The sequence below is a fragment of the Nothobranchius furzeri genome, chromosome 13 (genome assembly GCF_043380555.1).
Source record: "Nothobranchius furzeri strain GRZ-AD chromosome 13, NfurGRZ-RIMD1, whole genome shotgun sequence".
Classification (NCBI taxonomy): domain Eukaryota; kingdom Metazoa; phylum Chordata; class Actinopteri; order Cyprinodontiformes; family Nothobranchiidae; genus Nothobranchius; species Nothobranchius furzeri.
Window position 1 is genome coordinate 35,504,756 of NC_091753.1, and position 27,379 is coordinate 35,532,134.

The window sequence follows — 27,379 nt, forward strand, 5'->3', positions numbered from 1 at the left end:
CATTGTTTCTATAAAGTAGTGTATGTTAAACTCTCTCTCTCTCTCACACACACACACACACACACACACACACACACACACACACACACCTGTTCAATAGCCTGGGCCTTGGCTCTCTCTGCCTCTTTCTGCTGGTCTTTCTCAGCTCGTCTCTCTGCAGTGGACGTGGTTCTCATGGCCAGGAAATCAAAAGTCATCCATTCGTCTCTCTACAACAGAGACAAACATTCAAGGAGAAGCAGGCTTGAACAATTGCAGATCTGCAAACTATGAAAACAATAGGAAAATGGTTCCATGTGTGCTGATTTAGACCAGACAACTCACCACACTGTGAGGGGGTTTAGAGTTTGTGGGGCACAGAACTAAACTCACCTGAACATTCTGGGCTGGGCTGGAGCTGCTTTCTGAAGTCTTGGACGGCTCGGTAACTTGCCAGGGTTTAGACCGTTTCTGAGGCTGAGCCTCAACCCACTCCTCTTCTGACTCCTAATGCAGAACAAAATTCATGTCAGAAAGAGCCACCAGTCTCCGATGCTCAGTCAAAAATTTTGACTTAACATTTAAGAAATTCTGTAAATTGCAACGTGAAAAGCTGGCTAAAAAAAAGAAAAAAAATCTATACTAATTAGACTAATTATTACATTTCTTCAGGTGTAGGTGTACTCACTGACCAGCCCTTGTTTAAATGTGAAAGTGAAATTGGGAACAGTCTACCTGTGAACTGTCACTTGAGCCCTTTCCTACTTCTGCCACCTTCTCCTTCTTGGCTTTCTTCTTTTTCTTCTTAGATTTCTTCTCTTTCTTCTTTTTGCTCTTTCCAGATCCCTCCTGTTGAGTGATGTTGGTACATTGGATTACTAACATTAACTTATTTTTATGTTGCTGACTGTGTTCAGTGCATTCCTAATTAGTTGTCATTTGCAATGATAGGGAAGTAACCATCTTTTGGAAACAAGAAGTTGTGTTTTTTCCATGCACAGCAATAGCGATGCTTTTCATTGTTGAATTAAAAGCAATGTGACATTTACCTCTGGGGGTGTTCCAAAAAGGGTACTTCACCGTTCGATTCGATTTAGATTATGGGAGCTTCGATGCTTCGATTATAATGATTTTTGGTTCGATTCGATTACTGGTGCCACGATTCTTCGATTATTGACATTTTTAATGCTTTTTTCATACAAGATTGTCTTCTTCTTTATCTACATTTGTAAATAATTAACCTATCAATTAATTCAGTTCCTCTAAAACTACTCTCTGTAAGTAAATACATTTTTTTAACATTTAACTATTTTTCAAAGACAAATTCTTATTTTATGACTGTATGACGTGTAAATATTTGCACTTTGACCAACTTAACTTCGATCAGGGAAAGCTTTACTTACACTAGTGTCCCCTCCATTGTTGGGAAACACTGAAAACAGGCAAGCCCTGGATTTAATGAGGTAATTAATTCAAGTAAACAAGATTTTTACTTCCATCAAATTTATTTAATGGAAACTTATGAGTCTGGCATATGATAACATTACAAAAAAAGCTGCCATACAGATCAAATAAATAAATTCAGCTTATTCAGTCTGGAATATAGGTAACAGAAAAAACCTGCTATATTTGAAGGTAATATGTTGTATTTTTTCAGAACAAAAGTGCATAATTCAACTGAACATATATTCAGCCTGGAGCTTCAGTACAGTGAGGCGAACACAACAAAATCACAACATGCCCTATAGGTTAAAAAAAATAAATTGTAAGTCGCTTTGGGTAAAAGCGTCTGCTAAGCACATAAACAACATAAACAACATAAACAACATAAAATAGAGCAGAGTGACACTCATACTCCCTCTCCTCCCTCTTGTTCCCCTACATCCTCCTGTTGTGTGAGATGGGCAAATGTCAACATTGTGCTACTTTGACTCTCACTCATCTCTCGAGTTTGAAGAACGTGACTCACCAACTTCCACCCGTTCTTGTCCGACGCAAGAACAAAATGCGCCGTTACAGTAACGAAGGATTTGGTGGCAACCGATGTCCACGCATCGCATGTGAGCGCTATCCCGGTTGCCTTCTTCATGGACTCCAGAACGCTTGCTTTGGTTTCCTTGTAGAGGTGGGGGGCTTCTTTTTCTGCAAAGTGTTTTTGGTGAGGAAGTTTGTAGCGCGGCTCCATGGTGCGCACCACTAACCGAAACCCCCTGTTGTTTACTGCTGAATACGGGTGTAGATCCGTCGCGATTACAGTAGCTATTGCTTTTGTAATGCTCCTCGCCTTCTCTGAGTTCTTCGGTAGTTTGGAGACAGTCTCCAAGATGGAGAAAGAGGTCAAAGAGTTAGTGCCACTCACTAAACAGTCCGGGCGGCGCGCGTTAAGGCTCCGGTTACGTTTTTTTTTTTAAGTACCGGCTTCGCAACAAAACTTTGATGTTATGTTTTTTTAAGCATTGACGTTCATTAATCGATGCCGAAACAACATGTTAAGCTTTTAGATGCATCGCCACATCGATTAATTGCACCCACCCCTACTTACCTCCTCTATCTGCTGCAGCCTCTGGTTGACTTCAGGGAGAATCCAAGTATCTTCTCCTCTCAGCCTCTTCAGCTCCTTCCTCCTCTCCTCCTTCTCATATTGCTGCTTTGCCTGTTGGCCCGCATAGAAATATGAACAGAAACAAAATATTACTATTACACATACATTTAGATTGCATCAGAGGACCAATTTACGTGTCCAATTTATGTCTCCCTTCTCATTTTCTCCTCCACATTCCCAGAGATGTAAAAATGTATTTCTGGAAGATCTGCTGGTCTGACATTAATGATAAAACATGTAAACCAAGAAAACAAAGATTCAGTTAAGCAGTTTCTATTTTGTTGACATCTACCTCCTCTACTCTAAAAGGTGAGGTGTAAAGGAGAAGATCGTTTGAAAAGACAAGTTGACAACACTGAGCTCCTAAACCACACTGAGCCATTTCCTCTTTAAAACTTAGCTTCATAAATCAGATCCAGCCACCATTATGACTTTGGTCAATTCAGACACAGGTGAGCTAAATAGATAGTGTGTGTGTGTGTGTGTGTGTGTGTGTGTGTGTGTGTGTGTGTGTGTGTGTGTGTGTGTGTGTGTGTGTGTGTGTGTAGCTGCTTAGCAGAAACAGATAACATGCAACTGTAAAATTGTGTACATAAGTGCTGACAACCTGCTCTAATCCAAACACTCACTGGGCATGGTAAATAACTGAGACAAATACAACACAAATTAAAGGCAGCTCTGCTATCTGTCCGAGTCAGTGTTTGACTCGTAATTTCCTGTCCGGATACATCTTCAAGGTAGTACACATCAGCAGAATGATATACAGATATGATGTACCCAAACGTTAAAATGCTAGCTGTTAGCCTTCTTAGCGTGTTAGCTTATACTCAGAAACTCGGGGTACGATTTAAACCGTAACTAACACAACGAAATAGCCTTTTGTTACACGTGAATCTTGCTTTTCCAAAGCAAACGCGTACCTTTTCTAGCACCTCTTCTCGCGACTGCCTCTTTTTCTCTTTCTTTTCGTCGATGCTGCTCGAACTCTCAAAACTAACACCATACGTCGCCATGACACCGTCGTGAATGTTTTGTCAACTGTCGTAAAGCAACGCAGTTTACGTCAACTGAGGACTTGTGGCTCATAGTGCAAAAGGACCAAGGACAGGCGCATCAATTTAAATAATATGAAAAAAAATATATATATTTTCTTATAGAACTTAAATAATATATTTACTTATAAAATATTATAAACACAACTAATATATCTATCTATCTATCTATCTATCTATCTCTCTCTCTCTCTCTCTCTCTCTCTCTCTCTCTCTATATATATATATATATATATATATATATATATATATATAATGTTCTAAAAAAATTTAACGGTCACCTCTGTTAAAAAAAAGTCTTGGAGTGAGATTTTCTTTATTTAGTGTGTGTGTGTGTGTGTGTGTGTGTGTGTGTGTGTATGTGTGTAAAGCTGCTTAGCAAAAAAAGATAACATGCAGCTGTAAAATTGTGTTCATAAGTGATTACAACCTGCTATAATCCACACTGGGCATTTGGCACATTGTGTTTAATACATTTTGCCTGTGTCTTTTCACTTTATTACACATAAATCAATTAATTGACTTAAATGTTTAGATGTCTTTGCATGAATTAAATACTTGAGGTGATGTTGACATGTGGTGGAAAGTTTGTGTCAATAGCCCACTTAGAAAAACCATTACTGATAAAAATGCTGATGTGTCAAATACTTATTCTCCTCTATTTGACTTTGATGTGATGTCTATGTGCTGAACTGAAACATTGGGACAGCAGTAGCTCAGGAGGTAGAGGGAGTTGTCCGGCAATCCGAAGACTGCAGGTTCGATCCCAGCTTCAACCAGAGAATGCTGCTGTTTTGTCCTTGGGCAAGACACTTAACCCACTTTTCCTGCTGGTGGTGGTCAGATGAACCAGCAGCACCAGTGTTCAGCAGGTCTTGCCTGTTAGTGTACCCCAGGGCAGCTGTGGCTACACTGTAGCTCATCACGATGTTGTAAAGCGCCTTAGGGGGTTGTAGAACCCTAAGAAGGTGCTATACAAATACAGGCCATGTACCACTGTGTAAAAATAAAAAAACTGAAGGTATGTGAATGCAATCAGATCTGTCACTAGGTACGAATCATACATTCTGGTTATTATATTTAGAATGCAATTACATATATTAAAGATGTTCCCCAAATCCACAGTCACATCAAGTAATGACTGCTAGGGAAATGCAAAATAAAGGCACAAGAAATTGTTTTGTCATATCCAAGATCAATTTTTTATTTCCGGTCCATATTTTAAGCAACTGATGCACCCCTAGATGTACTGAAACAGTAACAAGATGACCAAAGTGCCAATTCAGAAGCGTAACTATTGCTCTGATGGATTAAGAGATCTTCAAATTTATATCACTACAATTAGAGCTTCTTCAAACACAGCAACTCATTTAACTTAGTAATTATTTAATTGGCCAAGTCTGCATTTTAAAATGTGTTTATTGGACTTTAAATCATTTGTAATGATGGGTCCTTCTCCAACACCACACACCAGTTTCCCTGGTCGTGGTAGCTGCTCTTCACTTTGACTCCAGCTACCTGAGAACACAGCTGCTCCAGCTCTCCTTGCTGGAAGACGTGATAGTAGCGGTGAAAAACGGGTGCAGAGCTACAACCAGATGTGTCACTGCATGGTTTAGAGTCTGGGTTGTGTGTGGCTTCCCTACTGGAGTCACAACCAGGACGTGGGTCGGTCCTGGAACTTAACCTGCAGGATGAATCTTTCCCATCTTGCTTGTTCCCTTCTTTTAGGTGCCAGGGAACCAAAAGGTCCTGTGAATTAAAGGCTGTGCGGTTGGTGTGAACACTAAGCTTGTCTTCAGCGGGGTAGTAGCTGTGCCTTTGAGTGTCCGGTTCTCCGTGGGGTTCCTGGGTCTTCTTAGATGAATTCTGCGTGGGGCTGCTGTCTCTGTTGTGGTCTTTCAGGTATTTGGATTTCTGTTTGTTGTATTCTTGTTCAAAAGCCCAAACATACACGAGCGCCTGACCTCCAGGCTTAAGGAGCCTAACGAGCTCCCTCACCGCTGCCAGCCGACGCTCCTGCAACACAAAGATTATCTCAGAGGCCACAGAGCTCCAAACTCCAGAAATAGTGCCACAGAATAACCTAAAACATGTCTGCTGCTTTTTCAATGTTTGAGTAAAAAGGAACTGCAATGTGGCAATGGATCTGGAGTCTTGAACTTGAGACATTTAAATATAAATAAACATCTGCTGTTTGGAAGAGCTAATTTGAGAGCTGCTGTTATTTTCAGTCAAGAACAAAGTTAAATCTGTCAGTCAAGCTTCCAGAAATCAAAGAGACGTGTGATGTTCATGCTATGCTGAAAGCATTTCCATATTTGCATTATAACAGTATAATCTGATGTTTTTCACTGATCCTTTTATTGTTTCAGTGTGGAAAGCATCTGAGGACACTCTAGAACAGGGATTCCCAAAGTGTGATGCGCGCACCCCCTGGGGGTGCGCGAGCTGCCGCTAGGGGGTGCGCGAGCTGCAGCTAGGGGGTGCGCGAGGTGAAAAGTGTAATGGCTGCGGAGCTCAGAGAAATCTGTCATATGTCACCATTATTGTAGAAACTCATTTGTGGGTGGGCCAAAGAAAAAGTAAGTGGGCCCAATAAATGTCATTGAAAACAAGTATATTTTTGCGCGCGTGTCCTCCACATGTGCCCTAGCTTCATAATAACAATGCGCCGAGCTTCAGCACTCTGGCCTGCACACGCCGATATGTTCCGTATTTGATCATTTTTAACGGTGTTGGAGAAATCTGAAGGTGGTGAGTCATTCTGGCAGATTAACACCTGTCTCATGCAGGTGTTCTGACGTTGTAAACCTCACATACAGAACATTGTGGATGTAACAAAATAACAAGAGATGATTCCCATTCAGGCTATTAACAGCGCGCTGAAGATCTGAAGTTCAGAGTGTGTCTGTCAGAGGTCAGACGCGTTCCAGCGGAACCACGGCTCACGGGTGCACATGTGAGCACATCTGGGCTGGGCAGAAGTTTAAATAGCGCCAATAACGAGACGCGGTGACTTGAGCGGCTGTGCCGCGCACGCACACACACAGATTCAATAAGCACGCACGCTGCTTTAACTCTGGCGCGCAGTCAGACTGAAGGCAGAAATGAACGCTGCCTCCACCACGATAAAAACTTTTAAGAGGTTATTTTTCATTCAAGGTCAAATAAAGATATTAGCTTCTGGGATGAGTCGGATCCGCTACAGCCAGTGACTCCTCAAGAACCTGACCAGAAGTCCTGTTACTGCAGCATTTGTGATTCCAGTCTGCGTGGCAGCGGATCGCAGATTCAGCCACACCATAAAACAGCAATAAGTCGGTCTGAGGTAAAAGTGAACATCACGGCTATATCTTGTCCCCTATTGACATTTGATTACGCACAAGTAGGTGATCAGCTCAGGTTTATGCAGAGCAGAAGGAAGGAGAGCGCTCTGGCCGCACAGGTTAAACATTCCTACTTTAAGAAAACCGTTAAATTGCATTGTTTATGTGCTACCTGGGCACTCTAGATATTTATTTAAAATGAAATCAAAGGAAATTGTAATGGTGTCAAATGTTTATTATTTACTATTTAAAAAATGAAAGTGATGGGGAATTTTTTTAATGCTGTCTGTTTAGCTTGACATCTGATTATATACATATATATATATATATATATATATATATATATATATATATATATATATATATATATATAGAGCCATGCCCCGATGTGGGGGGGTGCGTCGACATGGTCGGGACATAGAAGGGGGTGCGCGGCTAAACAAGTTTGGGAACCACTGCTCTAGAAAGCTGCAGAAGGCAGAAACGGGACACAATTCTGACTTATTAAACTATTTAAACAACAAAAGTTATTTGTTCCATTTTGCAAGTGAAATCATAATACGACTTTATTGTTTTTAGCCTTTTGACAGCGTTCACAAACAGACTAACGAAGTTTAAATCCTCTTATTGATGATATCGGTTAAAGGTGTGGATTACTAGTTTTACACATACATCTGCAATGGTCTCTAGCAGGAATGAATGCCTTGCAGGTAAAGCTCAGGGCACACATAAGCCCACAAAGCCCTGGTCCAGCAGGACCAGTGTGCAACATCAGAGCTGTACTTCAAACGAGAGGATTTTGATTGGAGGATTTTGATTGGAGGATTTTGAAGTCTTATTTCCTGATATTTAGACATCTTGCCTCGGATTGGATAAAAGCAAGGCGACTCTACCACTAACTCTGGTTGCTCTGGGACATGGATGTTTTATCTCCACAAATAACAAGCCTGGAGGAGCTTCAGCTGTGTGTTTGAGTTGATAATGCTAGCAGTTAGCTTCTTTTGAAAGAAATGTTCTCTGCTGATTTTGGATGCTAAAACAACAACAGCGTTGCCATCATGAGTCAATATGGTTAAGTACATGAATGTTGAGCGACGGTGTGACGTAGATCTGTCAGGTTTTTCAAACGCCAGAGTTTCACCGTCTATTTTCTTATCAGAAGGTAATGCAAGAGATAGGTGTAGGAGACTATTTTAATGGTCAGTCTGCATTAGAGTAACTGATTATATTTTTAAAACTTATCATTTAAAAAAGGTTTTCCAGTCAACCACACCTTTAATAAATACTTTTTTAGACTTCATTTAAAATCCATCCAGAGGCTCATGAGATGTTTTATGTATTGTGCATACCTGGGTGGAGAAATGGTGTATGACTGCTATAGAGATGCAAGCGTCACAGGAGGCTGTTCGGAGGGGGACGCTGAGAGCATCCGATACAAATGCATGGAAGCCCCTGTCTGCACAGATCTGGACAAGAGCGCCGCTGCGATCACATCCCACCTGAGATCACACAAACACACGGTCAGCAGATGGATGCTGAGCATCAAAATGTGTCTGGCTAAAACATGGATGGTTGGAGAGGAAGAATAAATACGAGTTAAGCTTTATAGGATGTCTTCCTGAAGTTATTTTCAACACACATTTAAATTTTAATTAAACCTGGAAGTGTTAAGAGAATTAAATTGCAGAGGAGGTGTGGGGACGGGATCCAGAGCATGAAGAGGATTAAAGAGCAGAAAAATAGGAACAAAGGTGAAGAGGAGACTGGAGGGGGGGGATGATTTATAACAGGGACGGTCTGAGTCAGGATAAGCTGCTTACACGCTTCTCCAAAATCCCAAACGTGAACATCACCGTGTGCATACGTAATCAGAAAATTAGGATATTACCATGGAAACAAAGCTAATGCAAACAATGACATACAGCAGGAGAACATCGGTCTCACTCGCTACTGACAAACTGATCCGTTTTGTTTTTGTTCTGTGGCTCCAGAGCAGCTACCGTCTGACTCACGTGGAACACAACCATGCACAAGTGTGAAATGATGCAAGCATTACACGACTCTGGAGCGCCCCAACTAATATTTTATTTATGACGAGCTAAGCTGCAGCTCTGGATACATCTTTTCCTTCCACTCGTTTGCTCAGAAAAAACAAATCCCAACATTTAAATGAACATTCTGGTGAAACTACCGGTCACTGGGGTATCTCAGACACTCACTGCGACCAGCTCAGGGTTCACGCCCAGGTACTTCCCGTTTCCACAGCCCACGTCGGCCAGCACACTCCCGGGTGCCAGCAAATTCAGGAATTGGCAAACGTGAGGCCAGGGAGAGTGGCGGGTGCTGCTGAAGTGGGAGGCTATGGCGTCGTACACCCGGTGCACATACTCCTCCTCCAAAAGGGCTGCGTCGGCACGACAACAGGGAAGTGACGGGGGAGATGCTGGAGAGGGTGAGGTTGTTCTCTGACTGTCGCAGGCAGAAGGGAAGGCTAGAGGTGGCGACATCAGGGCAGGAAATAAGATCTTTAGCAGCTTTACTATTTTTAAAACTTGACACAACTTTTTGCATATAAGTAAGAATCATAGCATCTGAAGCTGCCCTCACACCGACAGTGATATGGTAAAGAACTGCTTCATAAGAAATTAACTTAATGCTTTTCAGTAACACAGTCTGAGCAGCGCTCTCACCACAGCGGCAGCGTTCATGTCTGATCTTGCGGAAAGTGAAAGAAGTGCGCGTGCCCCTTTTGCTCAAAGTGAGACCGCTCTGGGTCCTCACGTCAGGAGAAGCCAGAGCGGCAGACTGCGACTCACACGCCGGCACCAGGTCGAACTTCCGCGGAGTTATCCTGATAGAAAATGAGAAGTTGTTAGAGCAGTCAGTCACACAGAAACTGAAAACAACCACCCTGAGCCCCCAAACCAGCAGAGGGGACCAGGTTCACAATTTGCATTTAAATAGAAGAAAAACTCACTACAATCAAAACCTATGTATTAAAATAAAAGCAGTCTGATGCAGTCCAGCTCACCCGTGAGTCCAAAGGTATCTGCTCTCTCCCTTCATCACCAGCAGGCTCCGACTCGGCAGCACCACGGCAACAACACGGCCGTCCGGGTGGCGGAACTCCATCACCGCCTGAGACAAGCAAAGAAAAATGAAAATATTCAACAGCTGCCAAGGAAACACAAACCTGTAGAAGGTGAAGGACTCAGGAGGTGTCGACTCAGGGGGACCAGTTTCCTCCACCAAATCTAAATCAGCTAAACTCTCGGAATTCATCAAAATGATCACATTTATTTTGCTGCAGTGAAATGAAAACATTAAAAGCCGCATTATTGTGAGTTTTGCTGAATACTTGTGTTACTGCTAGTTACTTCACAGTTGCTGAACAGCAGCTGCAAGTTGATGGTCCCCAAAAATACCCACAAAGAATAAAGATGTGGATCAATTCCAATAACCTGTTTCAACAATAGGACTGTGTAGTAAATACCAGAGGTGTCGACTCGAGTCACGTGACTTGGACTCGAGTCATTATTTTAATAACTTCTGACTTGACTTGATAAAATCTATAAAGACTTACGACTTGACTCAGACTTGAACGCCAATGATTTGCGACTTGAATGGACTTGCATCTGTTGCCTTGATGATGACTTGAGCTTATTTGATATTTTAGCACAAAAGTGGCACGACATGGACACAAGTCATAACTCATTCCTTGTTCTGGGTTTGATCTTGTACTGCTGAATGCAGCAGCACTTTGTTTATAATCAGTTTCAGTTGCACTTTCTGCTTTTGAGCAAATAAATGAAGCTTTAAGAAGCTTTAGTTCTGGAATTTATTTATTAACATTGTCATTAAATTGAAGTTTGACAGATGACTTGATTATGACTTGAAAATTCAAAGTTATGGACTTGGACTTGACTTGGACTTCCACACCATTGACTTTGGACTTGACTCGAGACTTGACTGGAAAGACTTGTGACTAACCCCGGCTTACCCCGGCTTTCCACAGCAGCCGTCAGCAGCACGTTACTGCAGCAGCACGTCATAGCTGCTGATAGGAACCGCTGTGGTCAACAGAACCTTTTCCACTGGAGCCGTCGGCAGCCGTCAGCAGCGCGAGTCGGCCGCGTCTCAGGAGCAGCATGTCGCGGCCTTTACGCGCCGGTTCTATTTCCTACGCGCGACGCCTCTGAAACGGGTCAAGTTCGACATTTTTGGGGAAGGAAAGACAGGAAATCGGACGCGGAAATGGAGAGAAGCTCCCGAGATTTTCAGAATAAAGAACGTACTGCCTTCCGGTTGCTTTACTTTAAAAAAGGTTACTAACTGTGCGGCCCCGTGAGAAGTTATCACCTAGCTAGCGGTCTCCTTTGTTTTTCAGGTCCGTATTGGCGATTATAAAATGGACAGAACATAAAAACACAAACATTTTGGAGCCATGTTGTAGTTTTCTCCTGCATGTTGTTGTGTTTACTGACGAAGTCACTCGTGTGACTTCGTGCTCGGTCGGTGACAGCTGCTCCCCTGCTGATTCGCGTCTCGTGGGAAGGGCCAAGCAGCAGCTTACGCGAGCAAGACGTGCTGCTGCAGTAACGTGCTGCTGACGGCTCCCGTGGAAACCCGGGGTTTCCACGGGAGCCGTCAGCAGCACGTTACTGCAGCAGCTCGTCATAGCTGCTGATAGGAACCGCTGTGGTCAACAGAACCTTTTCCACTGGAGCCGTCAGCAGCGCGAGTCGGCCGCGTCTCAGGAGCAGCAAGTCGCGGCCTTTACGCGCCGGTTCTATTTTTTACGCGCGATGCCTCTGAAACGGGTCAAGTTCGACATTTTTGGGGAAGGAAAGACAGGAAATCGGACGCGGAAATGGAGAGAAGCTACCGAAATTTTCAGAATAAAGAGCGTACTGCTTTCCGGTTGCTTTACTTTTAAAAAAGGTTACTAACTGTGCGTCCCCGTGAGAAGTTATCACCTAGCTAGCGGTCTCCTTTGTTTTTCAGGTCCGTATTGGCGATTATAAAACGGACAGAACATAAAACACAAACCATGTTGTAATTTTCTCCTGCTTGTTGTTGCGTTTACTGACGAAGTCACTCATGACTTCGTGCTCTGTCGATGACAGCTGCTCCCCTGCTGCGTCGCGTCTTATGGGAAGGGCCAAGCAGCAGCTAGACGTGCTGCTGCAGTAACGTGCTGCTGACGGCTCCCGTGGAAACCCGGGGTTACTTGTGACTTGCAAACCAGTGACTTGGTCACACCTCTGGTAAATACAACCAGAGCCTAACAGAATCATCATTACCACCTGCTGCTGGAGAGCAAACAGGGGATGATAATGTTGTTGCCCGTCCATGTCAGCTCTTACAGGACTGATGTACATGATGTTATTCTCCAGATCTAACCAAATCAGGTTGAACTGCATCATCTATCAACATGAAATCATCTGAAATCAAAACTCTTCCACCAACAACAGCAGGCTGGATGTTTATTTCTGTGCTCTGGCCTCCACAGTAACAACAGACTCCATTTGGATCGCCATTAATGAATGAGACATTTGCTTGTTCTAATAACAAGTCGAGGCGTTTCCACGTCCAGCAGTGATGTGTGATCCCGATGATCCTTTACAGCACAGATCGGGTTCTGCAGGGAAATTACAAGCTCACCACTTCAATCGGCCTCCCCACAACTCCTGACAGCTGGAAAATTGGACTGTCTCAAGTGTGTGTATGTGTGTGTTTGTGTGTGTGTCTGTGATGGATAGAGAGACATGTGTTTTTAATGTAATCAGATATTTCCCTCAAACCTGAACTAAACTAATTTTCTCTGTCTCTCAAACACACGCACACACACACACGAGCGGAGGGAATTGCTCCCATAGGAGGAATATCGGCCGAGCCGATCGATGGAACCGGTGTCGGAATCAACGGTGATGCTGACAGCAACAAGATTCATATCTCTCTCTCTCTCTCTCTCTCTCTCTCTCTCTCTCTCTCTCTCTCTCTCTCTCTCTCTCTCTCTCTCTCTCTCTCTCTCTCTCTCTCTCTCTCTCTCTCTCTCTCTCTCTCTCTCTCTCTCTCTCTCTCTCTCTCTCTCTCTCTCTCTCTCTCTCTCTCTCTCTCTCTCTCTCTCTCTCTCTCTCTCTCTCTCTCTCTCTCTCTCTCTCTCTCTCTCTCTCTCTCTCTCTCTCTCTCTCTCTCTCTCTCTCACACACACACACACACACACACACATGCATTTGAACCACACAAACAGGGTCCTCAGGGTCCATTAGGTTATTGTGTAAAATGTTACTTTGTTGCAGCAGCTGTGACCGAATGGCTACCCTTAGATTGTCCAAACACCATCAAATGTACATAAAGAACAACATCTCTGGTCTAAAAAGCTAAAGTAACGCGTGTTTTTATCTACTTATCAACCTCAATGAATAGCAGCGGGACATTTTATTTTGCAAAGCCTTTCATCAACACACTAGAAAAGCCTGTATAGTTTAATTTCTCTCCTCTGACTACATTAAACTGCAACCTTCATGTGAATTTAAATAAATGTTTCAGAACTCTAACAGATCAAACAAAGTAACTATATGTATAAACCAATGACTGTAAATATAAGATGGACAAACCCTCCAAGCCATCACACGTGTGTTTTTGAACAGCTGAATTGAAGCACCGTGGGCGGTTCCCACCACCACCCTTGCTGCGTCTCACCACTCCCGTCAAGTACAAAAATGGAGGTGAGAGCAGTTGGGGGGGGGGGGGGGGGGTTGATTGCCACCCATCAAACTGGTACAATCTAGCTATGAGCTACCTAAAGCTAACTGCCAAGTTCGTCCTCTATACAGAGGATGAGTTTTGATACTCAGAGGCAGAAAGCACCATGAGGGGCGGGACTAGCCAGCTCAATAATAACCAATCAGAAACAAGGCAGAAATTACGACTGTATCACGAAATGCTGTAGATGATGTCTGCCGATGGTGCAAACATCTTTCTTTAGGAGAAAAGCTTTTAGCGCTTCTTCTTGTTGTGGTTTTAAAGACATGGCCACGTCATTTAGAATGGGGGAAAGAACCACAGCGAATTCTGTTTCAGACTCCATCCTCGATGTTTATGAGAAACTGATCGTTGCGGTGTGTGACGTACGCTGCTTACTGTTGATTGGCTCCGTTTGAATGGGAGCATTTGCTTCCCATAAGGAAGCACTGGCATGGCTAGCGAGGCTAGGAAGAGCCAGCCCCTAGTGGATGAGCAGGGAACTGCATGTTGTCACTTTTATTTAGTTTGGCAGGCAGTTTTTCTCTTGGTACACACACACACACACACACACACACACACACACACACACACATACACACACACTAAAGGTGCAGTATGTAAGAATATAGTGAGAATTTTACAGTGAGAAAACCCCAATAGAGTCTAATGTTTCAGTCATTTTGGAAGGACAGTTAAACTGAAACATATTTCATATCCAGCTGCTGGACTGTAAGTTTTTCTCCTTCCAGAACAAAAGGAGAGGCGTAGCTACTGTTTACCATCAGTGAGTGTGTGGTTGCCGTGTCTCCTGTGAGCTAATGTTGACATTGCAAAAGCAAAAACAAAAATAGAGCAAGGATAAATTACAAACAATTTAAGACACTTGGTGACTAAACTTTGACTAGAAAATGTTAATGGTTGTTAATTTGTGAAAATGTCACAACCCAATGACAGTTGCTTATCAACCAAGTGTGATAAAATGAGAGTTTTGATTCTGTCTCCAAACTAGCTGCTAACAGTTGCAGCCCAGTTAGATACCAGCTTAAAGCACTGATTAACACCAGTTCCTTTCACACGTGAATTAATAACTCTAGTCAATGAAGCTTGTTTTGGTAGCAGAGTTTTTCATCCGATGGCACCATCTAGAGGATGACAGATGTATTGCACCTTAAGCCTGTCTCCCTACTTTGATTAAAGCCAAAAACAACTCCTCTCATTTATGAACACACACCTCTAGGCAGCCAGCAGAGCTAAAACACAGTTTCACAATCATTATTCTCACATTATGCTGTTTATTCATATATATATTTATATATTCTAAAGACTTAACTTGTCCTCGTGAAAGGTCTTCAAATCTGAATCAGTATAATACCAATACTATTCTGAATGGGCAAAGACAAACACTGAGATGATTACACACAAAGTCTGTCTCTCTGCTGGTGTTACAGATGCTGCGACAGATGTTTGCTAACCAACCAGCCTAAACTCCTGAGACAGATGTAGGTTCATGAGTATCGCGTCATACCCGTGTCAAAACCCGTGCACGCGCATTGGGTCCACAGCGCGCGTGTGAACGGGACTCGCGAGCGAAAATATACATGGCAGCGCACGTGTGAACGGGACTCGCGAGCGGAAATATACATGGCGAGAGGTCATTTGTGCACTGAGAGGGAGCAAACTGTGTCTGTGAGCGCACAAGGATGTGCACAAGTGACAAACCTGCGTGCGCGCGTTGTCAACGAGAACACGGCAGAGGAAAACGTGCGCGCGCGGCAGCCTCTGTGCGCGCTCGGCAGCGTCTCTGCGCGCTCGGTTTCTGACTCCTGCTCGCTCGGCTGTAAGGGTTTTGGCACTCTGGAGGCGTGGCCTGTGGCAGATCTTCTCTGTCCTCTGATTGGTTAGTGTACCCCGCACTTTACCCTCTACCTATCTATATAAAAAAGTCTGCTGGTAAAGTAGTTGCTGGCATAGCTCAGTTGGAAGAGCGGGTGACTCTCGCCCCGGAGGATCCAGGTTCGAGGCCGGGCAAGGAAAATGCAGTAGATGTCATGTTAATTTTTCTTAGTTTCAGGTATTTTACAGTTGTGACCGTTCAACTGTCATTAAACGTCCGAATGTTTGCTGGGCAGTGTTTTAAAAAGTGCACATAAGCTAGATGGTTTTAACCATAGAAAATTACATTTTTTGTGATACTGGAAAAATACATACTGAAATAAAACTACTGATTGAAAACTTTATGACTGTGGTTGTACAATTTATGACTCACTAATACACTGCAAACTCCCTTAGAGTGGGGCTTCCAGAGAGAGAGAGAGAGAGAGAGAGAGAGAGAGAGAGAGAGAGAGAAAAGTTCTTGCCTCATTAATGAATTGTTTATTTTTTTCAGTATTTAATTGACAAATTATCCTTTCAAATAATTAATTGATGAGTTACATAATTGTCCATTTAGAATTGTTGAATGGACTGAGTCAAGTTTGGTGCACTTTATATATTTCAAAACATGTTTATTTTTATTTTAATGATGCATATAAATAATTTAAATGTTAATTTAATGAAATATTTCTATTTTTTCATTACCTCACCCTTGTTTTGACAAAAACGGGACCTTGCTGGATAATATCATGGAGAAACTATTTGTTCACAGTACATGGCTCAGTGAGGATCTGTGTAAAGGAGGAGATACTCAGAAATCTGTCTGCAGATTGTTACAACCCAGACTGGAAGTGGCGGGCTGTAATAAGAAAGGAGACCAAACAGAGCAGTGGGGGTTCAACAACTGATTTATTTAACAAAAGTAAGGATTTACTAAAGCAAGTTAGTGAACAGAAAATGGCCATCTCAAGGTTTTACTCGGATGTCCCTCAGCAGGGTGCAGCACTGTTGAAGGTCATCTGAATGAAAGCTTGATATGCAGTTTCTTTATGAAAGTGTGTAAATATACAGTGTGGTTGCCGTACATATGTTGAGGTTCTCAGACATCAGGCTTCTTTGCCCAGGCCTTCACTAGTGGGCTATTTTAAAAGTTGGTAAGGAGAAAAACCACAGCATATAGCTGATTGTTTACAAATGCAAGGAGGGGAATAACAATCAAAATGCTTGTGTTCTTGGACCAGATGAATGGAGCGCTCCACATGCACTCAGAGATGTTATGGCTTCTGTTTCTATAACTTTACATGCAGACATTTGAGGTTTGCCAGAAAGGAAAGCTGGCCTGTACACTTTGCAGGGCACAATGTCATCAATGAAGAAACCCCTGTCTACCAAGATGACCATCTCTAGTTGTAGCATTTTCAACACACCAGATTCCCAGGTTGGTCGCTGATAGTTCCAGCATACAGTGCTGAGACAAAGGTCACTGGCCTATGTGGCACAATCCAAATGAGCCTCTTCAGAGTGCAGTTGAACTTGAGGAAAATATATGACTCTGGAAGAGAGGGGAATATGGCCATTGACACCTCAGATCAGTGCAGTCAAGAATTACTGGTGTTTGGGTAGTCCTGAACGTGTTGTGATGCCCCCACCGTCTCATTGGGTTTTCATTTGTGTTTAATTGTGTTTTTCTTCTGTTGTAGGCAGCTGGTTAAGCAGCCTTGGAGGCACCTGGGCTCAGGGTGTGGTGCTGCCTACAAAGCCTACTGTTTTTCTGCTTTCACTGGGTCTCTCTCCTGTGTGGTGGAGAGTCCTCACTGGCCATTTTCTGTTCACTAACTTGCTTTAGTAAATCCTTACTTTTGTTAAATAAATCAGTTGTTGAACCCCCACTCCTCTGTTTGGTCTCCTTTCTTATTACAGCCCACCACTTCCAGTCTGGGTTGTAACAATCTGCAGACAGATTTCTGAGTATCTCCTCCTTTGGTACACAGATCCTCACTGAGCCATGTACTGTGAACAAATAGTTTCTCCATGATATTATCCAGCAAGGTCCCGTTTTTGTCAAAACAAGGGTGAGGTAATGAAAAAATAGAAATATTTCACTAAATTAACATTTAAATTATTTATATGCATCATTAAAAAAAAACATGTTTTGAAATATATAAAGTGCACCAAACTTGACTCAGTCCATTCAACAATTCTAAATGGACAATTATGTAACTCATCAATTAATTATTTGAAAGGATAATTTGTCAATTAAATACTGAAAAAAATAAACAATTCATTAATGAGGCAAGAACTTTTCTCTCTCTGTCTCTCTCTCTCTCTCTGGAAGCCCCACTCTAAGGGAGTTTGCAGTGTATTAGTGAGTCATATATTGTACAACCACAGTCATAAAGTTTTCAATCAGTAGTTTTATTTCAGTATGTATTTTTCCAGTATCACAAAAAATGTAATTTTCTATGGTTAAAACCATCTAGCTTATGTGCACTTTTTAAAACACTGCCCAGCAAACATTCGGACGTTTAATGACAGTTGAACGGTCACAACTGTAAAATACCTGAAATTAAGAAAAATTGACATGACATCTACTGCATTTTCCTTGCCCGGCCTCGAACCCGGATCCTCCAGGGCGAGAGTCACCCGCTCTCCCAACTGAGCTATGCCAGCAACTGCTTGAATAGCAGACTTTTTTGTATAGATAGGTAGAGGGTAAAGTGCGGGGTACACTAACCAATCAGAGGACAGAGAAGATCTGCCACAGGCCACGCCTCCAGAGTGCCAAAACCCTTACAGCCGAGCGAGCAGGAGTCAGAAACCGAGCGCGCAGAGAGGCTGCCGAGCGCGCACAGAGGCTGCCGCGCGCGCACGTTTTCCTCTGCCGTGTGCTCGTTGACAACGCGCGCACGCAGGTTTGTCACTTGTGCACATCCTTGTGCGCTCACAGACACAGTTTGCTCCCTCTCTGTGCACAAATGACCTCTCGCCATGTATATTTTCGCTCGCGAGTCCCGTTCACACGCGCGCGAGTCCCGTTCACACGCGCGCTGCCATGTATATTTGCGCTCGCGAGTCCCGTTCACACGCGCGCTGTGGACCCAATGCGCGTGCACGGGTTGTGGCACGCTTTAAACGCCATACATGAGGCACGATCAGCTCCAGAGAGACTAAAAGACCTGATTCCAGCCTAAACACCTGGGATGGTCGAGGACATGAAAATGGTTGTGCTAACAGGAAACTATCTGACGTGTCTCCTGTATCAGTCACAAGTTTCCAACAGCTAAGAGGTGTAAGTTGCATCCAGATTAACAAAACACAACCACGAGTAAGAAGGTATGACGGTGTGTCAAAAGGAGAGGAGTTACACAATGTTCAGTAGAATCACAAGGACACAGGATTCTAACACACACACACACACACACACACACACACACACACACACCCTAAGGCAGATGAATCACAGGTCAATAAGTCGCTGCTTAATTGTTTTTCACACCAAAGAACAATCCAGGTAACTTGATGTATTTTAAACAAAAAACTGATTGTTTCAAGCTCAGGAGGAGAACATCTGCTGGATTTTGACTCTTTAAATCAGGGGTCTGCAACCCACGGCTCTTTCATCCATCTGATGCAGCTCTCTGCTTGTAAACTAATTAATGAATATTTAATTACAATGTATTTATTTTACTGCATTCATTTTTTTATCTGTAGCCAGTTCTTAATTTAAAGATTGTCTGCGTAAACTGTAACAGGTCTGCGCTGCGCTGAGCTCAGTGTCCCTCTCAGATGTTCTAATGGGAATCTTTTCCTGATTGATGTAGCTACCTCCATGATGTGCGTAACGATTAAAATGTCAGCGCATCTGCAGGCTTGAGATTTCTCCATCAAAACAAACAATCAAATACGGGAAATATCCGGTCAGTGTGAACCCTGTCATTTAACTGTTACATTCTTGTGAAGATAGTTGCAAACAGAAATATTAAACCTGATTAACACCACAGCCACGCACACTGCGCCGTTATCTCGGTCAGTGTAAATGAGTGTAGCGTGATGAATTGTCCATTTCTGACCTTAAAGGCCCTGCTCCGTTTTGCTCTGCTCAAAGCAAAACCAGAAGTTTCTGACACAAAACTAATCTGCATGAGATATTGCTCAAGGTCTCATGCTCTGCTTCTAAACTGTTTCTTCCTTTCCAGCTCAAGAGAAGAATGAAGACAAAGGACTCTTTCTTTTAATAAATCATAACAACTCTATTTTTAATAAAGCTAATCAAACAAAGTGTTAGTCCAATAATAAAATGTGAACCAATCTGTGAAATGACAATGTTTATGATCAGTAGTTATAATGAGTAATATAACTTTAAATATTTCCACTAGGCATTCTCATCCACGTAATGTTAAGAAACACATGACACATTTCCTTTTTCTGATCCAATCAGAGCCTTCCAGATCTGAGGCGAGGCGTGGTTATGGTGGTGCTTGGTAAATCCCCTCTTGGTGTCCCTTTTTGATTCGACCGTAAATCAAAACATCCAAATTATAAAACTATGCCCACGTCATCTTAAACTTCAGTTCAAGCTTTCTAGAGAAGTTGTCGGAGTGGCCAATCCGTAACTTTCCTCTTCAGCCAAAAGAACCAACGACAAGCTGGATTAAATCTGTTGCTGTTCCACCTGCTGCAACGGTTCCTTTCAGAATAAAAGCTGAACCATCACGACCCCGTTTCTGGGTCTTGCTAGATGCCAATAAATCTGTCGCGATCCGGAAGTATCTCAAGACTGGTTTGAGTCGGCAACCGCTGCTTTTCCTACTGGCTTCGGTTCCAGAGAGGGTCAAGCTGGACCTCGACATTCCTGATCTAACGGGGACTTCCGCTAAGGGTATGAAGGCCGGCAGAATGGCGTCTCAATGTGTGTTATAAGTCTCCAAACCAAAGCTTAGCGCAAAACATCATCTTCACTCCCAACAGAACTAATCGTTTCTCCAGATTTGCTGGTTCTGAACATCTCACACAAACACCATCATCAGTCTTACTTCACCGTAGTTACATCATACGTTTAGTGTTTAAAGTTAGTCTAGTTTTAATTTGTTTAGCAATAAATCTTTAAACTTTTAAAACTTGACTCTCTTTCTTTTGTCTCTGCGTTAATACGAAGTGGTTACATAATCCCTGCAATAAAACGTTCCAATCTTCTGGTTTAAGTTATCCAAAGATCCATAAGATTGACTTCATATTTCCTATGGAATCTCACATTTTATGGTTCATTAAATAATATGTAAATTTAATCATTACATGAGGGGGAAAAAAACTAATTGATTGGATCATTTTCTTACCTTTTCAACAATGTTTAATGCAAAGTTTAGTTCAGTACAAAGTTTATTTACAACAGTCCAACGAGACAGAGCCTGGATTTGTATTCTGAACAGTTATGTGTGACGCCTCAAATAGCGTCACCTGCTCAACTATTAAAACCACTAGCAGGGTGAAAAATATCGAAATATTGTAGCACAGACGGGCTACAACTTTTGGATAAATTTTATACAAACTGTTTTATTAATTATCTTCTGTTGAAAGATAACTCTGAGGTACATGAACGACTAGTATTGGCTGCTGTCATCTGTTGCGATCGGTTAAAGCAGCTCTCTGCTGTCTAAGGGTAGGCCCCGCCCACAACGCCGCTGTGGCTCCCAGTGTTTTCTTTACTGTGGGAAATGGGTAATAATGGCTCTTTGATGGGAAAAGGTTGCCGACCCCTGCTTTATATGCACCAACCTACATTTTAATCACTAATGCTTATATTAGTTCTGATTAATGACCGTACAATTAGATTCAATGGTTCTGAATGCACCCCAGATTATTTACCTTTGCACCCAAACTCAAGGAGAGGATGGTGTCCTCGAAAGCAGAGTGAGTGTCCACATGAGGAGGAATACCTGAAAATGTAATAAAAAAATGTTTTATTATTTAAAAAATGTGATTAAAATCATTGAATTAAAAAACAGTCACGTTCTGATTAAACATAAAAGTGATGCATGACATTAAAACATGTACAGGTTCTGGATTTATAAAGTCAGATTTCCCTTAGAAGGGCTCTGCTGCCCCCTGGTGGTTTGAAAGTAAAATTCAAAAGCAAAATGATCTATAAAAAACGATGTTCTGTTAACATGTTGGACATTTAAGCTGAGTAATAAAGACGTTAAAAAACCTGCTTCACACTTAAAATATTAATACTGAATCATAAATGATCATGTTCAGAACAGGTTGTGCTGTTAGTATGTAGACATTCAGCTTTTAGCCAGTCATATCTAAACTGTGTAATATGTTGATGTGTGTGAAATTAACTCAAACAGGAAGTAAAACGTGAATAAACTCACCCTGACCAGACTCGTACTGGTTAATGGTCAGTTGATCTGGCATGATGTTAATGTGTCCATCCCTCAAACAGCGCTCTAAAACAGGTAAGCACTCCCCAGGAAGACCTGGACACAAATACCTCCCTGTAACCTCCAACCAGTATTAGTATAACAATCATCTGATAACAACCAGCATTTCTTTAAATTAAACCTTCACTATTTGTATTTTAAGAGATCTAGAGAAAGATGCAACAAATTACATAAAACTGTGATTAAACAGTAACATTTAAATAAAAACGATGGCACTTACATGCAGGCAACGGCTTGTCCTTGTCCACATTGTTGTTATCGTAGCGAAATTCAAAACCGTAATGCTTGACTCTCCTGTGCTTCAAAGCTTTTTGAGCTAAAAGTTTGTGTAAAGGAGGGGGAGGGGGGACATTTAATTATGTGTTAGCATTGGAACTGGAGCAATGAGTTTTGATTCATCTCTGATTATGATGAGAAACATGTTAATGACTGATTCTAAAGGGTCATTATTTCTTTATGTGTTTTTATTTGTTATCGCTGGGCTACATTTTAAATTTGCACCTGAACCTGAGACATCTTCATGAGCAGATGACCAGTCCACGGCAGCGAGCAGCTGAGCCTCTTCCTCTGGAGACACAAAGTCTTCCACCAAGACTAATCCCTGTGGCAAAGTCTCAGCCACTGCCTTCTGGTGGGTTACTGAACAAAAACATGAAGTTACAATTACAGGCTGAATGCAAACATTTCTGGAGATGATGATTTTCAGCCACTGTATTTGTATTGTGTGTTTTATTGCGAAAGGTGAGTACCTGAGTTGACATAACTGAGGTAGAGCACAACGCTGTTCTCTGCACACAGCAGCTTCTGCCCGTTCAGCCGGGTGTGGGCGTTCGTAGCATCCTCTTCACATCTGGAAGAGAATGACTTTTACAAAAATAATAAAACCCCAAATCTGAGTTAAACAAAGTCGCCTTCTCCTGCAGCAAAATACAGCTAATCCCTATCTATATACGGACTAAAGCAGTTTAAATACTTAAATACATTTTTTGTTCTTTTTGGGTCTTTTTTCTCAGCTGCAGATGATGCCCTCTCTCACTGACCTCCAATGCTGTAAAAGCAGACCCATTAGCCGTTATTACCTTCAGTCCATCTGAATAAAAATCATTTTAAGCCGCAACATTTACAGGGCCTTTGGAAAAATTACAGTTTATGATTTTTGATGAACATCTATGGAAGAGGATAAGGTGCACTGAAGTAAAAGTTCTCTATTTTCTTCCTCCGATTTCAGAGAATAATGTGAGAATTCTGAGAAACAATATCTGAAAATTGGGCTTCTGACATTTTTCCAAAATTAAAGAGCAAGTCACCCCCTACCAGAGCAGCACTCCACTCCCATTTCCTGTTTGAAAAATGCAACAAATGCTGTTGCCTGGCAGACCGAGAGGGCAGAGGTGCTAACAAATACACACACACACACACACAGATTCACAACCGCATTGTTACATCATGTACCAGCTAACGTCATAGTGTACCTCTTAGCCAGCAGCAACGGTAGATTAAAATTCAAATGCAGTAGTGAATTTTGCACCTGAAGAGTTTTTACTGAGAGTTTTGGGCAGAATATTTAAATTTTAACTTAAGCCTGGGGCACACTGGAGACAGATGCTCCACGGTTTTGGGACGTTAAATGGTCACACAGGACGCGTTGCGCAGCACTTCTTGGAAAGTCGTGCGAACATCACACAGAACTTAAGAAAAGGAAGAGGGAAGTGACTCTATTGTTTATAGGAGATCAGACTTGCCGTTGTGTTTTGTGAGGCTCTAATTCACTAAAAATGGGTACGTATGCTATTCATTAGAATATTTTAAGATCAAGTTATCAAAACTGCAGCTGGGTTTGTTCCATGAAGCCGTTCCGTGTCATAATGTCTGTACAACATTGTCTCCAAAATGTTGTCAACAGCCACGGCACGTGGAATAGAACTGATGCCCATCTTCAGCACTTCTGTGACGCAGCGCGGCGCTCCCCATGTAGCCACTCTCTTTAACTATAATGGCCTCTATTTAAAATAATGGCGCGAAGCATCTGTCTCCGGTGTGCCTCAGGCTTAAGATGCACTAAAGTGCCAAATTATTGAATAGACGTGTCTACAGCACGATTAGACACTCATTTATATGGTTTATCAGCAAAAGTAGTTGATTTGGGGGTGACTTGCTCTTTAAAATTAGATTCTTTATTCTCTTCCATAAATATCTACAATTAGAGATAGGGACAGCAGTAGCTCAGGAGGTAGAGCGGGATGTCCAGGCTGCAGGTTCGATCCCAGCTCCCACCAGAGAATGCTGTTGTTGTGTCCTTGGGCAAGACGCTTAACCCGCTCTGCCGGCTGGTGGTGGTCGGAGGGACCGGTGGTCACATCAACAGCATGTGAATGGGTGAATGACTGATTGTGTTGTGAAGTGCCTTGCGGGGTTGTAGAACCCTAAGAAGGCACTGTACAATTGCAGGCCATTTACCATTTATAGAGATGTTTTATCATTTGTCAAAATTCACTATCTTGTTTCTATTTTTAATTTTTTAGATAAAAATCGTTCCATGGATCTTTTGTTTTCTAAGAGGTGTTGATGTTTGTTAAAAAATTGTGTAAAAAAAACTAATTAAATGGTACTTTTCCTTTTTTCTGTTGTGGAATTTCAATGCAATTATTCAATTAATAACATGAAAAACTACTTAAATTAAAAAATATATATTATGTATATTTAAAAGCATCAGTATTTATTTTCAGCCAAAGATATTCAGAGCCACCGTGGAAGGTCCAAAGAGCCACTTATAGCACCAGAGCCACAGGTTGCAGATCCCTGGCCTAGGTAACACAGGCAACAATCAGGTGTTGCCTGTGTTACCAGATTGATTGTAAACCAGTCTGCTCACAAATATAGTCCAATTGTTTCTTTTTATTCCCCTTTAACTTCCTCTGAAGAAGAAACCATAGAAAAAAAGTGAGGATTTTATAATGATTTTGGAGAGTAGTAGTAGTTTCTTCAAAAGTGACCAAATAGGCAACTTTAGTGCTCTTTAACTGTTGTGCATACAGTGATCCTAAAGTACACAACTCCAAAACATACATTTCATTAAAAAATTGTATTTAAGGAAGCAAAAGAGAAAACTTTAAGAAAACACTTCCTGTTTTATTTCACATGTAGATAAATTATCTAGACTGAACTGCTTTTCTGCAGAGCCTTGTTGAAGTTCAGCCTCTAACAAGGAAAAGTAATCACTTGCTGTTTAAATAGTTGCACCAACAAGAGAAAACGTTCTTATGATAAAAGTAGAGTCCACATCCCAGCTGTACCTGTAGGTGACAAACGCGAAGGGCTTGTGTGGAGGCATGACCAGGTTCTCCATCGCTCCCATCTCTCTGAGCACAGCAGAGAGCTCCTCACGACTGACTCCATTTCCCAGACCGCCATTAGCCACAACCAAACTCTTTAAGTAAATAATGTCAAACAGGACAGAGACAACAGAATTTTATTCATTATATATATATATATATATATATATATATATATATATATATATATATTAGATATGCATTAGACTGTAAAACATTAAAATAAAGGAAAGCTCAACAAGACACTCAACTTGTAGCAACCTGTCATAACTTTCACACAAAATGTATTGCTTTATTATTTATATGAAACACTGATCAGAATTTTAAATTACATTTTAAAGGTTGTCCAAATGATAAATTAGTTCTATTTATAAAGTATGATCTGTAAACATCTCAGGAAAAATGTGTCCAAATGGAAAGACCTCTTTAAATATACACTGCTACGTGTAAATATTTTATTTATCCAAGATTTGTTGGTGGAAAACTAAAATTTGTAGGTAAACGTATCCGAGTTACCCCAACAGCAGAAACCAGTCCATCCATGCTCGTTTTAGCTAACTTCCTGTTGTGTTTAACTAATATTTGAACAGTATATTCTGCTTACTTTGGTAGGCTGCCGTGTTGTCCTAATGCCTTCATGTTTCAGTAAAGTGTGACTGGCTCTGAGCTGTTTTCTGAACACTTTCTTCTCTTCTTTACTCCTTCTTCCAGCCTTCACGTAGTTACCTTCACACTCCATGGTTCGTTATCTAAAGCTGTCCGGGTGAAACACGCACCGAAACGAAGCGTTTCCTACGCGGACCTGAGCAGTGAGGAAGAAGAGATCGGGTTTACCCAGTAATTTCAGGGGTTTACCTAAAACAGTTACAAAAACGAAAGATAACAAATGAGACATAAAAATATGCTAATAGAAACAAATGTAGACATAAGACGCAATAAGCTGCAATATGATCTAAATAAGAAATATTAGCAAAACTAGTTCAAAATAAATAATAATCAAAACAGGACATAAAATGACCGTGAAGTTGTTGGTTCGAATCCATAAGATCATGCGTGTGTGGGTTTCTGGCCCTGAATGTAATCATAACAAAATCTATTTTCTGGTAAGAATTGACGTCAAGAATGTTATAACCTTAACAATTTAAAATATATAACTTAAAATAACATTTCTGCAATGAACATAAAGGTCAAATTTAAGTGAATGAAAATAAATAGATTTTTTTCTTTTTGTATGTTTTGCTCATAATTAACAATTATATAATAAAGTATTTTTTAATTGAATCGTGTTGTTTCTACATAGCAAAAAGTGATTACAGCCTCCTTTTTTTCTGTAAAAGTAAATCTGCCTTAATTTTACTTTATTTCTCTGTTATAGAATTTATTCTACACATCAAAGCACACTGAGGCATTTGCATCATCTTGATAAATAATTCAAAAATGGCTAAAACTGGACATTCTCTGCCAGACTAGTTGACATTTTGGCAAATCTAAAGCCTTTGGGAATTCCCCCTCAGTACCCAGTTCACACACGTCTCACTTCAAGATTTTTACAAAAGTTGTGAAAATGATGTAAATGTAATTGCAAACCCCAGAATGATGGAAGGTGATCAAACTGAGACAAAACCTTCATAGACACCCTAAAAATAGAATGAGACCAGATTGAAATTACAAATATTTGAGAGTTAGAAAGGAACACAAAGTGATGAATCTCATTCATTCACATTTGTTTGTTCCTATTCTGGTCTCGGTTTGCTTCCCCTTCAGCTTAGATCCTTTTGTGCATCTGAGTCTGCTCCAGCTTGTGTCTCTCTACTTGGGAGCATTTGTTTGTCCCCCTGAGCCAACGCGTTTATAGATAGGTCAGTTGTGTAATTGAGCTCTCACCTGTCCCTGGCCATCTCCTGTGCCAGGATGAGCCGTTGGGCAGCAGGAGGCCTCTGTTGTTGTAACGGAGAGCTCTGTTAACTCTGCTAAACAACAGCTGTTCAGAGCAGGAGACCACACGGGTGCCCTCTCTAGC

At 41.6% G+C, this 27,379-nt stretch overlaps 2 protein-coding genes across 3 annotated transcripts in view; both read right to left on the minus strand.

Moving 5' to 3' along the window:
- Positions 1–3,650, minus strand: part of cwf19l2 (CWF19 like cell cycle control factor 2) — a 28,220-nt gene extending 24,570 nt beyond the window's left edge. Inside the window, exons 1-5 of the mRNA XM_015951688.3 lie at positions 3,502–3,650; positions 2,522–2,632; positions 715–828; positions 373–486; positions 90–209 (exon numbers count right to left, since the gene is read on the minus strand). Coding sequence (XP_015807174.1) covers positions 90–209; positions 373–486; positions 715–828; positions 2,522–2,632; positions 3,502–3,594 — 552 coding nt within the window. The 5' untranslated portion in view covers positions 3,595–3,650. The remainder of the gene's footprint in view (positions 1–89; positions 210–372; positions 487–714; positions 829–2,521; positions 2,633–3,501) is intronic.
- A 1,171-nt stretch (positions 3,651–4,821) lies between these two features.
- On the minus strand, positions 4,822–26,309 carry alkbh8 (alkB homolog 8, tRNA methyltransferase). 2 transcript variants are annotated; one of them, XM_015951687.3, is made up of 12 exons: positions 25,964–26,309; positions 25,321–25,454; positions 22,777–22,877; positions 22,535–22,666; positions 22,248–22,343; positions 21,959–22,063; positions 21,447–21,517; positions 9,994–10,100; positions 9,653–9,813; positions 9,182–9,453; positions 8,312–8,461; positions 4,822–5,652 (listed from the first exon to the last, which is right to left on the minus strand). In XM_015951687.3, exons 1-12 carry the CDS (start codon positions 26,096–26,098, stop codon positions 5,062–5,064), a joined length of 2,055 nt encoding a protein of 684 aa, XP_015807173.1. In that variant the 5' UTR covers positions 26,099–26,309; the 3' UTR covers positions 4,822–5,061. The 2 variants fall into 2 exon arrangements, with proteins under 2 accessions (XP_015807173.1, XP_015807172.1); XM_015951686.3 differs by having other exon boundaries at positions 22,529–22,666.
- Between the last annotated feature and the right edge of the window lie 1,070 nt (positions 26,310–27,379).

What these genes read in the sequence shown, in the direction of transcription:
- alkbh8 (XM_015951686.3), bottom strand. Translation starts at nt 26,098, where the DNA reads ATGGAGTGTGAAGGTAACTACGTGAAGGCTGGAAGAAGGAGTAAAGAA. An exon ending in CCAGTACGAGTCTGGTCAGG is followed by an intron (nt 21,518 to 21,958) that starts GTGAGTTTATTC and finishes TTACATTTTCAG; the next exon opens with GTATTCCTCCTCATGTGGAC. An exon ending in AGATACCTTTGGACTCACGG is followed by an intron (nt 9,814 to 9,993) that starts GTGAGCTGGACT and finishes ATTTTCTATCAG; the next exon opens with GATAACTCCGCGGAAGTTCG.